The sequence below is a fragment of the Natrix helvetica genome (assembly GCF_964273705.1).
Source record: "Natrix helvetica genome assembly, chromosome: 5".
Classification (NCBI taxonomy): Eukaryota; Metazoa; Chordata; class Lepidosauria; order Squamata; family Natricidae; genus Natrix; species Natrix helvetica.
This window is the reverse complement of record NC_138551.1, coordinates 4926395-4941534: the sequence shown is the minus strand read 5'-3', so window position 1 is coordinate 4941534 and position 15140 is coordinate 4926395. Positions and strand designations below refer to the sequence as shown.

Below are 15140 nucleotides of genomic sequence, written 5' to 3'. Positions count from 1 at the left end.
TGGGTGGGCTTCCTATCCTTGCCCCTTTTTACAAAAAAAATGGGGTGGGAGTCTCGCGACTTGCCCACCGACATCCTCTTAGAGGTAGTCCTCGATTTACGACCACAATGGAGTCTAGCATTTGTGTTGCTAAGTGGATCATTTGTTAAGTGAGTTTTGCCCCCCCCCCCCTTACGACTTTTCTTGCCACATTTCTTAAGGGAATCACCGCTTTTGTTAAATTAGTCACACGGTCGTTAAGTGAAACGGGCTTCCCCGTGGATTTTGCTTGTCAGAAGGTCGCAAAGGGGATCACGTGACCCCCCCCCTCCCGGACTCTGCAACCGTCATCAATAGGAACCAGTTGTCAAGCATCCGAATGTAAATTGGGAGGTGATTGCATCGGTCGTAAGTGTGAAAAATGGTCACTTTTGTGGGCTAAACTTTTGGTGTCCAATTTCTCGCTTCCTCACCCTGTACTCCTTTAGCTACACTTCTGAAAAGCTTGGAAACCTTTTGTGTACGGGTAGTCCTCGACTTACAAGAGTTCACTTAGTGACCATTCAAAGTTACAACAGCATGAAAAAAGTGACTTTTTTCCCACAGTTATGACCTTTGCAGCATCCCCTAAATTACATGACCAAAATTCAGATGCTTTGGCACCTGGTTCATATTTATGACCGTTACACTTTTGCCACCTTTTGCTATGGGTAAGTCAGATTCACTTAACAACCAGATTACTAATTTATCAACTACAGTGGTCCACTTAGCAACCCAAGCAAGGAAGGTTAGGCTGCATCAACAGAGGGATAGAATCAAGATCAGGTGAAGGGTTAATACCACTTTATAAAGCCTTGGTAAGGCCACACTTGGAATCCTGCATTCAGTTCTGGTCGCCACGGTGTAAAAAAGATGTGGAGACTCTAGAAAGAGTGCAGAGAAGAGCAACAAAGATGATTAGGGGACTGGAGACTAAAACATAGGAAGAACGGTTGCAGGAACTGGGGATGTTTAGCTTAAGAGAAAGAAGGACCAGGGGAGACATGATAGCATTGTTCCAATATCTCAGCGGTTGCCACAAAGAAGAGGGAGTCAAGCTATTCTCCAAAGCACCTGAGGGTAGAACAAGAAGCAATGGGTGGAAACTAATGAAGGAGAGAAGCAACTGAGAACTGAGCCGAAATGTCCTGAAAGAACAATTAATCAGAGACAACAACTTGCCTCCAGAAGTTGTAAATACTCCAATACCGGAAGTCTTTAAGAAGAGTTTGGAGAACCATTTGTCTGAAGTAGTGTACGGTCTCCTGCTTGGGCAGGGGATTGGACTAGAAGACCTCCAAGGTCCCTTCCAACTCTTGTTATTCTATTCCAGGGGTGTCCAAACTTGGCAACTTTAAGACTTGTGGACTTCAACTCCCAGAATTCCCCAGCCAGGGAATTCTGGGAGTTGAAGTCCACAAGTCTTAAAGTTGCCAAGTTTGGACACCCCTGTTCTATTCTATCTTAGGTCATAAAACGGGGCAAAACTCACGTAACCAATGTCTCACTTAGCAACATAAATTATGGGCTCAGTTGTGGCCTTAAGTTGAGGACTACCTCTGTGTGTGTGTGTGTGTGTGTGTGTGTGTGTGTGTGTCTTGCAAAAAGGAAACCATGCAGCTAGCAAAAAGAAATCACAGTGAGTCATTTTGGATTTCCCATTCGCTTTCTGGGAATCGCCATTGTTTTTCTTTGCCGTGAAACCAACCCAAGGTTTTCTTGTTTGTCTGCTGCCCCAACCTCAGGGCTCATGATTAGCCCCGCGGTTGGGGCCTGCCCCGTCTCCTGATCCAGACTCCCTCTGGTAGTGTGGATGGAAGCAAGCAGTGGGTGGATGAGTCATGATCAGCAGCTGGCTGAAACTATATGTAGCCTTGCAAATTAGGAATTAGGCCTGGTTAATTAGTGGATGGGAGACCACCGAGTGATCCCTGACCTACATAGGGAAGTCAAAACACGTCCCCATATCAATTTCAGCTGCATCCAGAGAACCAGCTTGGGTGACTTTTGGTAAAACGTCTATCTATCACCCTGGCCTAACCTCACAGGGTGTTGTCGTCGTGAAGCTAAATAAGATGTGAGTGACCCCCTGACCTTGTCCGTGTCCCTAGAGATAGGTGAAACAGAAAAGAGAAAAAAATTGTGACTCATAAACAATTGGGCTTGCACAGCTGAGCTGCCAAAAGATTAAACTGAAACAGGATGTGCCCAATTCGAATTTTTCCTTGAGCTTGGAACAAAAAGAACTTTATGTAATTATGCAATTTGATCGGTTAAAGCTTGCAACAGCTTGAAAAGCAACAAAGTTAAGAAGTTGACAGCCCTAAAACCAATTTGACCGATCAGATTATCTTCCTTTCCTGCCCAATGTAAATCTTTAATTTAAAATTCAATTGATTGGTTTCAGATCAGTAGTCTCTGTCCACTCGGCTCTGGATCTTTAAAGCATTAGGTTCTCAATCTTGGCAACTTTTAAGAGGTGTGGACTTCGATTTCCAAAATTCCCCAAGCCTGCCACCTGGGGAATTCTGGAAATTGAAGTCCACAGCTCTTAAAATTGCCAAGATTGAGAAACACTGGATTAAAGAAATTTGGGCAATTTATAATCTATTCATAAATCAGTAATTTATTTTACTAATTCATAATAAGTAATTTATTTTACTTATTTATTTATTTTATTAACTCATTATATTTATGTGCCATCCATGAGAATATACACTATATTGCCAAAAGTATTCGCTCGCCCATCCACATAATCAGACTCAGATGTGAGCGAGTATATCTCCTCAACAAAACTCCGCACTGGGGATAGGAAGGGCGTCTGGCCAGTAAACACTAAGCTAGCTCCATTCAGTGGCCAGGATCTACCCCGCAAAGGATTATGGGGTCGTTAAAAGAGGATGATGATTATATTTATGTGCCATCCATCTGGTCTAGATAATACTTTATACAAGTAGTCCTCGGCTTACGATGCACAATTGAGTTCAAAATCTCTGTTGCTAAGTGAGATGTTTGCTAGGTGAGTTTTGCTCCGTTTTACGATCTTTCTTGCCCCCGTCGGGAAGCGAATCCTGGCAGTTGTTAAGTTGGCAACACGGTTGTTAAAGTGAATCCAGCCTCCCTGTCGACTTTGCTTGTCATAAAGTGGATCACAGGACCCACACCCATCGTAAATAGGAGTTAGTTGCCAGGGGGGGGGGTCTGAATTTTGATGACGTGACTGTAGGGAAGGCCGCAGCTTTGAAACACGGTCCTAAGTCACTTCCCCCCCAAAGCGGTGTTGCAACGTCGAACGGTCACTAAAGGGACCATTGTAAGTTGCAACGCTAAATGAGGCGGCACTTCAAGCCAGGATGAAATGTTGAAGAAATGGTTGAGAAAGGAAATTTTTTTTCAAGAGGCAATTTTTGTTTTGTTTTTCTTTTGATGTCGTTTCGCTTCTCCTCCCCAAGAAGCTTCTTCAGCTCTGACAGGATGATGGGGAATGGAAGGATTATCCCGCTCGAGCTGAAGAAGCTTCTTGGAGGAGAAGCAAAACGTCTTCAAAAGAAAAAAAATCAAGAAAGGTCCAGTTGCCTCCTGAAAAAAAAGCACCTTTGGGACTGAGAATGTCTACAGAAATGGTTGAGAATTTGGAGGCAGGAGATTCCCCCAGTGACAGGGATACACCTGAGTGGGTGAAGGGATCCTGAAACATCTTCACAGCAGAGGTGAGTTTTGCATCAATACAATATAATAGCAGAGTTGGAAGGGACCTTGGAGGTCTTCTAGTCCAACCCCCTGCCTAGGCAGGAAACCCTATACCGTTTCAGACAAATGGCTATCCAACATCTTCTTAAAGACTTCCAGTGTTGGGGTATTCACAACTTCTGGAGGCAACTTCTGTTCCACTGATTAATTGTTCAAACTGTCAGGAAATGTCCCCTTACTACAGCAAAAATCCTACAGCATTTTTGGCCTCCCGAAACCACGCCTCCTTTGCAAAAATGGCCATGCATAGCCTTTAGGAGGCTTCCAGAGTGCTCCTGGGGGTTGGGGAGGGTAGAAATGAGTGAAAAACAGGCCATTGTTTGCTCATTTTTGCCAGCCCCCAGGAGCACTCTACAAATCTCCTAAAGGCTATGCATGCTCTTTTTTTGATTAAAAACAGGCCCTTTTGGGGAGGTCTGCAGAGGGCAAAAACTTTTTTTTAATTTGCCTCTTCAAAATCTTGGTGCGTCTTATACTCTGAAAAATACGGTAACTCATCCCATTGGCTGTATTCACACATTACGTTGACCCAGGTCAGGTACCAAGGGCATTCTGCCTTTGGCTACAAAGATTGATGCCCTGCTGGCACTCTTGGTGTTGTGTTTTTTAAGAACAACTAATCCCGGCAGGAGTAATTTGGGAAACTCTGAAATTCTGTTCACACAATATACTTAATTGGACCAAGACTTGTGAATACAGAGGCTTTGCTGGAAATAATGGTGTCATTCTTGTGAAGCCTTGTAGGAGGAAAACTAGACTAGTCTATTTTAGTTTAAAACAAAAAACAAAAACCAGGAGTCTGGTAGCACCTTTTCCAATTAACACATTTTATTCAAAGACAGAAACTTTCAGTACGCTTGTAGAATCGTAGTATCGTATTTTTTGGGTGGCGTGTAAGTGTCAACTTGGCTTCTAATGTGCGGTGAAAACTGTTCCTCTTTGGTTAATTTATAGTTCCTAGCATTGGAGAAAGCCGGAAAAACACATGAATTCAGTAAAACAGGTTCAGAATATGTGATCGGAAGGCAAGTAGGACTTACTGAGGCTGAATGGAATGGCCTAATGACATGTTATTAATTTATTTACAGCATATATATATATATATACGCCATAAAGGCTGCCGATCGATTTAGATTCAGAGAAGGTTCAACAGAAGAGGAAAAAACATACTTTTACTTTTCTGATGCCAGTCCAATTCTACAACTTGTGGACTTCAATTCCCAGAATTCCTTGGCCAGCACATGCATGAGGAATTCTGGGAGTTGAAGTCCACAAGTTGTAAAGTTGCCAAGACCCCTGCCCTAGGTAAGGCTAAACACATATGTGCTAGTCGTGCCCGACTCTAGGGGGCATCTCCGTTTCAAAGCCAAAGAGCCAGCGCTGTCCGAAGACGTCTCCGTGGTCATGTGGCTGGCATGTCTAAATGCTGAAGTCGCACGGAACGCTGTTCCCTCCCACCAAAGGTGGTCCCTATTTTTCTACTTGCATGCTTTACATGCTTTCGAACTGCTAGGTTGGCAGAAGCTGGGACAAGTCACGGGAGCTCACTCAGTTATGCGGCGCTAGGGATTTGAACCGCCGAACTGCCTTCCTTTCTGATCGACAAGCTCAGCGTCCTAGCCACTGAGCCCCCACTAACCCCTGCTCTAGAAGGTGATAAATTAAGAGCAGGCTTCTTTGAATGCTCAAAAACATACCATCTTGTGCATTTTGGGGGAGTGTGACAAAGTGTGACCAAGAAACAAGTGTGATTTCTACAGAAGGCCAATTCCAGCTTAGGAGCCTTTTGCACAGCTGGGTAGCTCAGGTGAGCAAGGGAGGCTCCCCATTACTCCCAAGCGATTGGGGTGGAGTATCCATGGAGTAAAGTTCACGCACGGGTGAGCTCTGTTTTGGGTGTGCCTTCCTCCTCTTAATCACATCCTGGTAGGCAGAAGCCGGTACAGGTAGTCCTCGACTTACAACCGCAATTGAGCCCAGAATTTCCGTTCCTCAACAAGAGACGGTTGTTAAGCGAGTTTTGCCCCATTTTCCAACCTTTTTTGCCTCAGCTGTTAAGTGAATCACAGTTAGCAGCACGGCAGTTAAGAAGGATCTGGCTTCCCTATTGAGAAAGACATCGGAAACATGGAGGCTGATTGGAAAGAGGGTTTAATGGTGAATGGTTTAGTACTAACTGTGAGAGGGATCTTGGAGTCCTAGTAGACAACCATTTAAATAGGAGCCAGCCGTGGGCAGCAGCTGCCAAAAAAGCCAACACAGTTCAAGGCTGCATCAACAGAGGGATAGAATCAAGAAACTTCCTGACAGTTAGAACAATTAATCAGTGGAACTACTTGCCTCCAGAAGTTGTGAATGCCCCAACACTGGAAGTCTTTAAGAAGATGTTGGATAGCCATTTGTCTGAAACGATATAGGGTTTCCTGCCTAAGCAGGGGGTTGGACTAGAAGACCTCCAAGGTCCCTTCAAACCCTGCTATTCTATTCTAAAGTTTCCATCTCACAAGCTATTGTATTGTATTGTATTGTAAGATCACGTGGAGTGTTAATACCACTTTGTAAGGCTTTGGAAAGACCACACTTGGAGTCCTGCATCCAGTTTTGGTCACCACGATGTAGAAAAGATGTGGAGACTCTAGAAAGAGTGCAGAGAAGAGCAACAAAGATGATTAGGGGATGGGAGACTAAAGCATATGAAGAACGGTTGCAGGAACTGGGTATGTCTAGTTGAATGAAAAGAAGGACTAGGGGAGACATGATAGCATTGTTCCTATTTCTCAGGGGCTTCCCCAAAGAAGAGGGAGTCAAGCTATTGTCCAAAGCACCTGAGGGCAGGACAAGAAGCAAAGGATGGAAACTAATCAAGGAGAGAAGCAACCTAGAAAGAAGGAGAAATTTCCTGACAGAACAATTAATCAGTGGAACTACTTGCCTCCAGAAGTTGTGAATGCTCCAACACTGGACGTTTTTAAGAAGATGTTGGATAGCCATTTGTCTGAAGTGGTGTAGGGTTTCCTGCCTAAGCAGGGGGTTGGACTAGAAGACCTCAAAGGTCCCTTCCAACTTTGTTATTTTATCCTATTCCTATTCCTATTCCTATTCTATTCTATTCTCTAATATCTATTCTATTCTCCAATATCTATTCCATTCCATTCCATTCTATTCTATTCTATTCTATTCTATTCTATTCTATTCTATGGGTTTGAGATTCTGCTGCAGCTGACCACATGGAGTTGAGAGTGAGGGGTTTTTATACCTTCTCTTGGGCTTTGCACTTGAGCTTCCTGTTCCTGTGCAAGAACAAGTATTCTATTGGCTGTTGTCAGACCCCCATGGTGCCATGAGGGGTCAATTTTGTCTGATTCAAGTTTGTTTGGAGGTTAATGCAATGAAGGGGCTTGTTGGGCAATTCCTATTGTGGCTGAAGGTTAACCTTACCTTTGCTCAGGGGGAATTTGCTTATGAATAGAGCTATCTATCTCTTTATCTCTTAAGTGCTGACATCTGCTGAGGGCTAGTAAGGAAGGTGGGGGCTATTAAGAATGAGTCTGCGTCCTGCAGTGGTGGGTTCCGGATCCCGTTGCAACCAATACGGTTGCAACGGGGCCCGGCATCCTCCACATGAACGCATGCAGTGCACGCATGCCTCTTACCATCCAGCGGTGCCTCCGTGAGCCTCCGCAACGATCCAGCTGCTCGGCGGAGCATCGCGCAGGGACTGTATGAGCTATGCGTGTGCGCGGAAGAACCTAAGGCTTTAAAGGACAGGTAAGGAGGGCGGGCGGGAGGGCCCTCCGGAGCACTGGAACGGAACGGTACCCGATGCTCTGGGCAGGCTCCGGTACGCCCCTACCGGTGTGTACCGCCTGCAGCCCACCACTGCTCCAGAAGTTATAAATGCTCCAAAACTGGAAGTTTTTAAGGAGAGGTTGGACAATGATTTGTCTGAAATAGTATCTTGTTTCCTGTTTGAGCAGGGGTTGGACTAGAAGACCTCCCAAACCCCCTTCCAACACTGTTATTCCTCTCTTCTAAACTGTCTCTCTGTTTACAGTGTGATTATTATTGTTTTTGCAACCAAAGCTGCTGTTTGCAAGCAAACCAGATAGCTTTTACCCCCTCCGGTTTTTTCTTTCAGCAAACCACAGCTGATTGTGCTGTTGGGGAAGCTGTGGGGGGAGCAGTTGTGAAATTTTAGGCAGGCTGCAGGCACAATCCGCGGATTTTGCTGGGGGGGCAGGGGGGAGGATGTGAGGTGAAGCAGCAGAAACCTCCTGCTTATCTAAAGCCCACCCCCCCCCCCCAAAAAAAAATCCTGGCCTTGTTTAGAATCAGAGCCTGCAACAAACAAAGGTTCTCCTTTGTCTGCTTTCCTTAACTTTTGTTAAAGCTAATCTCCTTAACAGCAAGGGGGATCCTTCACAATTTTCTGGGTAGTTATTTAACAACAGAGTGTAAAGAGAGAGAGGGGTGTGTGTGAAAGAGCGGGGGCAGGGGGCGGGGGGGGGACAATTGATACAGAGAGACACACACACACAGAGGCAGAGAGATAGAGAGACAGAGACACACAGAGAGAGAGAGAGACATTGACAGAGACAGAGAGAGACAGAGAGAGATTGACAGAGTCAGAGAGAGAGAACAGAGACACACAGAGAGACAGAGACAGAGAGAGAGACAGAGACAGAGAGACAGACATACAGAGAGAGACAGACAGATACAGAGAGAGACACACACAGACACACAGAGATAGAGACAGAGAGAGACACAGACACAGAGAAACAGAGACAGAGACAGACAGACAGAGACAGAGAGACAGAGAGAGACAGAGAGACAGACATACAGAGAGAGACAGACAGATACAGAGAGAGACACACACAGACACACAGAGATAGAGACAGAGAGAGACACAGACACAGAGAAACAGAGACAGAGACAGACAGACAGAGAGAGACAGAGAGAGACAGAGAGACAGACATACAGAGAGAGACAGACAGATACAGAGAGAGACACACACACACACAGAGATAGAGACAGAGAGAGACACAGACACAGAGAAACAGAGACAGAGACAGACATACAGAGAGAGATAGAGACATACAGACATACAGAGAGAGACAGAGACAGAGAGAGACAGACAAATAGAGAGACAAAGAGACAGACACAGAGAGACAGAGATAGATAGAGACATAGACACAGACACACACACAGAGAGCAATAGAGAGAGATAGGCAGAGAGATAGACATTGACAGAGAGAGATAGAGAGAGAGAGACAGAGACACACAGAGAGACAGATGGACAGAGAGAGAGACAGATGGACAGAGAGAGATTCAGAGTGAGAGAGAGACAAAGAGAGAGAGACATTGACATAGAAACAGAGAGAGAGACAGAGAATTACAGATAGAGAGGTATAGAGGCAGAGAGAGAGAGACAGAGAGACAAAGAGACAGAGAGAGAGAGAGAGAGACAGACAGACAGACTTTCTTGTGGAGCCCAGTTCTGTTAACTCCGGAGAGAACACCTCCTCCCTTCAACAATAACAACTCTGGGGGTTTCCCCCCTAGCTGTGTAAATGTTTAGAGTCTTTAGCATAGATTGAGGGCGATTTGTAGATCCCCCCGTTTGAACTGGACAGTTATTACATAATCATGCCATTTAATTGCAGCCCTGCTGCAGACGGAGGAGATTTATGGATTTGAGTCTTTTATTGGGTGTGAAGATTAAGGGATTCTAAAGCCTGTAATGTAATGTTTTCTTCTAACACCTCCCCCCCCCCTTCTCTTCATCCATTTTTCCAGTTTATTCTTTCTCCGGTTTCTCGTCCTCTGAGCACTTTGTCTAGTCGTTCTTCGTCTTCTTCTGCTACAGCACACGTAGTCCTCGCTTAATGTCTGTCGATTAGCGGCTGTTTGAAGTAATTGTAGGAAGAAAAATCCAGGTCCAATTCGAAGACGGGAATAAAATGGAGGCTGCTTCAGAAAGGAAGTTTGTTGGTGAGCAGAACCACCGACAGCAAGTGGTTCTGGGACAGCTGACCAAGTGATTGAATGAGTGGATGGAGCTTTAAAAGTTTCTGAAATGCTGCAGGCGATTGTGCAATGTTGTGAGCTCTGTGTCTTTTGCTATTTTCATGGTGGCGGGTTAATCCTATTGTGTCTTTAAAGGCCACAAATTCTTAGAATTTGGGTGGGAGGGCAGAGGTGGGTTCTTGCCAGCATTACTACTGGTTTGGCGCCCGAAAAATCTTGCAACCTATTCGGCCGAATCGGTAGGAACCCACCTCTGATGGGGGCAGTGGTGGGATCTGGCAGTATGACCTGGTACAGGTGTACCGGTGGCAGCTGGGAGCAGCGGCCAAATACCAGAATGGTATTTCGGTGGGCCCACACGCACGCCCGCATTCCTTAACCTCTTTTTGATCCGGAACCCACCAGTGGGTGGGTGGGGGGGATATAAATTTTAATCCCATCACTGGAGGTGAAGGTGTTTTGTTTGTGTATAGGCTGGCCCAGTCTACCTTATTGGGCACAAAATGTCCGTCTCTAAAGACTTCGGGCATCTGCTGGAGACTATTAAGAAACGGGGGCTGCTTTCTGCCTCTAAGAACATGTTTCTCTGTTTCTCCTTTGGGGAAATATAATATTCTTTTAATATTCCCCCAAATATTTCATTCTCTAGAAGGGGGGAGGGGCTTCCCACATTATGATAGACCCTCCCTCAAAGGGGATTTACAATGGTCCATTTAGTACCTTTTGGAGTTACAACTGGATAAAAGGACTTATGATTGTTTTTCCCACAACCGTTGCACCATCCCAGTGGTTGCTTGATCAAACTACGGGTGTGTGACAACTGACGCATAGTTATGACGGTTGCACTGTCCCCGGTGTGTGTGTGTGTGTGTGTGACATGATCTCCTTTTGCAACCCTCTGGCAAGCAAAGTCAATGGGGAAGTCAGATCCACTTTACAACCTTGTTACTAACTTACCAACTGCAGTGATTCACTTAACTTTATTACTTTTACTTTATTTCGTATTTCTAGACCGCCCCCTCTCCCAAAAGGGACTCGGGGCAGTGTACAGTCAGGCTAAAACACAAATAGGATGCATATAAATAAATACATAAATACATAAATGGAGGAGGCTATATAAAACTGTACCTTCAAGTAAAGCATTAAAAGCAGTATTTAAAAACAACCCCTAAAAATACCCCAAAAAATTGAATTTAAAATAATTACCCATGAAATTCCCCAATTAAAATATCTGCCAGGAGGTAAGATAAAACTATGAGTGGGCCAGGCCGGCTAATCGAAATAGGTGAGTCTTTAGTTTTTGTCGGAAGGAGCGGAAGTCGGTGGTGGTTCTGATGTCGGGGGGGAGGTCATTCCAGAGGGTTGGGCCCATCACAGAGAAGGCTCTACTCCTAGGCGCCGCCCGTTGGCATTGCTTGGTGGACGGCACCCGGAGGAGTCCCTCCCTGTGAGAGCGAATTGGTCGCAGGGATGTATGGGGTAGGATGCGATCCCGCAGGTAGCTAGGTCCTTAACGGGGCCAAGAAAGGTAGTAAAATGGAGCAAAATTCACTTCACAGCTGTTTTGCTTAGCAGTGGAAAGGCTGAGAACCATTGTAGTCATAAGTCAAGGACTACCTATATTGTAGGAGAAAAGCAGACTAGAGATAGATAGATAGATAGATAGATAGATAGATAGATAGATAGATAGATAGATAGATAGATAGATGATAGATAGATAGATAGATAGATAGATAGATAGATACCGTAGATAGATACTGTAGATAGATAGATTAATAGATAGATGGATGGATGGATGGATGGATAGATACAATAATAATACAATACAATAGCAGAGTTGGAAGGGACCTTGGAGGTCTTCTAGTCCAACCCCCTGCCAAGGCAGGAAACCCTATACCGTTTCAGACAAATAGCTATCCAACATCTTCTTAAAGACTTCCAGTGTTGGGGCATTCACAACTTCTGGAGGCAACTTCGGTTCCACTGATTAATTGTTCTCACTGTCAGGAAATTTCTCCTCAGTTCTAAGTTGCTTCTCTCCTTGATTAGTTTCCACCCATTGCTTCTTGTTCTACCCTCAGGTGCCTTGGAGAATAATTTGACTCCCTCTTCTTTGTGGCAACCCCTGAGATATTGGAAGACTGCTATCATGTCTCCCCTAGTCCTTTTTGTTAAACTAGACATACCCAATTCCTGCAATAGTTCTTTCTATGTTTGAGCCTCCAGTCCCCTAATCCTCTTGGTTGCTCTTCTCTGCACTCTTTCTAGAGTCTCCACATCTTTTTTACATCGTGGTGACCAGAACTGAATGCCGTATTCCAAGTGTGGCCTTAACAAGGCCTTATAACACTTCACATGATCTTTATTCTGTTCCTCTGTTGATGCAGCCTAGAACTGTGTTGGCTTTTTTGGCAGCTGCTGCACACGGCTGGCTCCTATTTAAATGGTTGTCCATTAGGACTCCAAGATCCCTTTCACAGTTACTACTGTTGAGCACGGTACCACCTATACTGTACCTGTGCATTCCGTTTTTGTTGCCTAAATGTAGAACCTTACTCTTTTCACCATTGAATTTCATTTTATTAGATAGTGCCCAATGTTCAAGTTTGTCAAGAGCCTTCTGTATCTTTAGCCTATATTCTGGAGTGTTGGCTATTCCTGCCAGCTTGGTGTCATCTGCAAATTTGATGAGTTCCCCATTTATCATTGATGAAGATGTTGAAGAGTACTGGGCCTAAAACAGAGCCTTGGGGTCCCCCACTGCATACTTCCCTACATGTAGATGCAGTTCCATTGAGGACTACACATTGAGTGCGGTTGGTCAGCCAGTTACGAATCCATCTGGTGGTGATGCTGTCCAACCCACATTCTTCTACTTTATCTAGAAGACAGATGCAAAACATGAGTTAAATAGTTCTGCTTTCTCCCTGTTGCTTGTCACCTTCTTGCCACTTTCTCCCAGCAATGGACCAATTGTTTCCTTAACCTTTTTCTTGTTTTTAACATGTTGGAAGAAGCTTTTTTTGTTAATTTTTACTTTTGTGGCAAGCCTTTCTTCATTGTGAGCCTTAGCTTTCCTTACTTCATCTTTACAGGCTCGGGCTATTTGCTGATATTCTGTCTTAGTTACGTCCCCCTCTTTCCACTTTTTATACTTAACTTTTTTTTGTCTTTCAATTTGTCAGAGAGTTCTTTATGCAGCCATGCTGGTTTCTTTTGGGAGCTGTTATTTTTCTTCTTCATTGGTATTGTGCTAGACTGAGCCCAAAATATTAGTAATATAAACAATTCGAAACCCCTCCAATTGTCAGCAACGCAACTTGACTTGACCTTCTCTACCGTCTCTAGCTTAGCTGGTCTCCAAAGTCGAATTCCCCCCATAAATTATCTCCCAGCCATTCTGTCTCTTTTTCACTTCTTGGTAATTTATAATTAAAAATCCCTGCTCCTCAGTCATTGCCCGCTTTGGAGGGCCCTGGAAATCAGGCTACAAAAGTCCAATAAACAGCCCGCCTGAAGCTGTAAAACCCATCACAGGAAGTTAAACTTTTATCATAGGAATAAAAAATAGATAACGAAAGATCAGGGGAAATTTAGAAAGGATCTCACTTCTTTCAAAAAAAGGAGAAGATGAATTCTAAAAGAGGCTTTCCAGACAGAAAATAATCATACATGAATAACCATTCGTGATTAAAAACCCACTTCTTTCTACCTGCCTGATTTGGAAGGTGGGGTGACGACAGTGTTACCCTACAGGTAATCCTTGATCTCCAGGGATGTGGTGGCTCAGTGGCTAAGATGCTGAGCTTGTCGATCAGAAAGGTCAGCAGTTCGGTGGTTCGAATCCCTAGCGCCGCGTAAGGGAGTGAGCTCCCGTAACTTGTCCCAGCTTCTGCCAACCTAGCAGTTCGAAAGGATGTAAAAAATGCAAGTAGAAAAACAGGGACCACCTTTGGTGGGAAGGGAACAGCGTTCAATGCGCCTTCGGTGTTGAGTCATGCCGGCCACATGACCACAGAGACATCTTCAGACAGCGCTGGCTCTTCGGCTTTGAAACGGAGATGAGCACCGCCCCCTAGAGTCGGGAACGACTAGCACATATGTGCGAGGGGAACCTTTACCTTTAATCTTTGATTTACAACAGTTTGTTTAGTGATTCTTCAAAGTTACAACGGTACGGAAAAAAGTTAAGTTTTTACCTTACTGATTTTCACACTTACGACCGTTGCAGCATTCCTAAGGTCACGTGACCAAAATTCAAATGCTTGCCAACTGACTCATATTTATAACGGTTGCAGCGTCCCTTTTGCGACCTTCTGGCAAGCAAAGTCACCGGGGGAGCCAGATTTACGTCGCAACCGTGTTCCTCATGTAACGGCTGCAGGGATTCACTTAACAACCCGGGGGGGCAAGAAAGATGGTCAAATGGGGAAAAACTCACTTAACAACCGTTTTACTTAGCAACAGAAATCTGGGGCTCCATTGCGGTTGTACGACGAGAAGGACCGCTAGGAGAAATTAGGGAAACTCGGAGAAAGGGGAGGTAAAGTTGAGATTAAAAACGACGTGCTATTTTTTAAATCTTATTGTTTTCTTCTCCCCTCGCAGGTTTCGTGGTGGGTCAGGCGGGATTGTACCAGTCGCTGGTGATGTTTCTGGTGGCCTATTTCATCATCGGAATGACGGTCTTGTCGGTGTGCGCCATCTCTACCAACGGGGCTCTGGATGCCGGAGGTGCCTACTGTATCCTTTCCGTGCAAAGCCCCAAACGGTTCTAGCCACTCATTCCTTGAGATCAACTCCTCCCAAGCTGAGCACCTCCACACAGGGGCTGCCAGATCCCGAAATGGAGGAAAATGGATTTAGAGGTGTCGAACTCAAGGCCCGCAGGCTGAAGGGGGTTGGACCAGTGGTGGGTTTTTATTTATTTTACTACCGGTTCGCTTGTACGCGCATTTGAAATGCTTCCGGGCCTGCTCAGAAGTGTCCGGGTAGGTGAGCGGATCCTCCTGCCAACGCCATTACTGGTTCGCCCAATCTGGGGCCACCTCTGGGTTGGACTAGAAGACCTCCAAGGTCCCTTCCAACTCTCTTACTCTATAATCTATTCTACATTCTATTCATCTGTCCCGCAGGATGCTTAGATCTGGGCCGCAAAGACTGGCTCCCGTAGTGCCTCTTGCCAGTGAAAACGGAGCTCAGGAGGGCTGTGCCTGGCTGGAAACAGGGCCGGGTGGTTGGGTGTCGCACATGCCTTCCCTCTCCCCCCCCCCCCCCCCCAGCTCCATTTTTGCTGGCGGAACAAACTAAAAACAAAAGGAGAACTGTTTCCCCTTTTTGCATTT

At 45.2% G+C, this 15140-nt stretch overlaps 1 protein-coding gene across 1 annotated transcript in view; it reads left to right on the top strand.

Annotated features, from left to right (window-relative positions):
* The window catches only part of LOC309393623 (solute carrier family 12 member 9-like), a 134948-nt gene that overhangs the window by 11019 nt on the left and 108789 nt on the right, over positions 1–15140 (top strand). The window contains exon 2 of the mRNA XM_081956038.1: positions 14404–14538. Within this exon, the coding sequence (XP_081812164.1) occupies positions 14404–14538 (135 nt within the window). The remainder of the gene's footprint in view (positions 1–14403; positions 14539–15140) is intronic.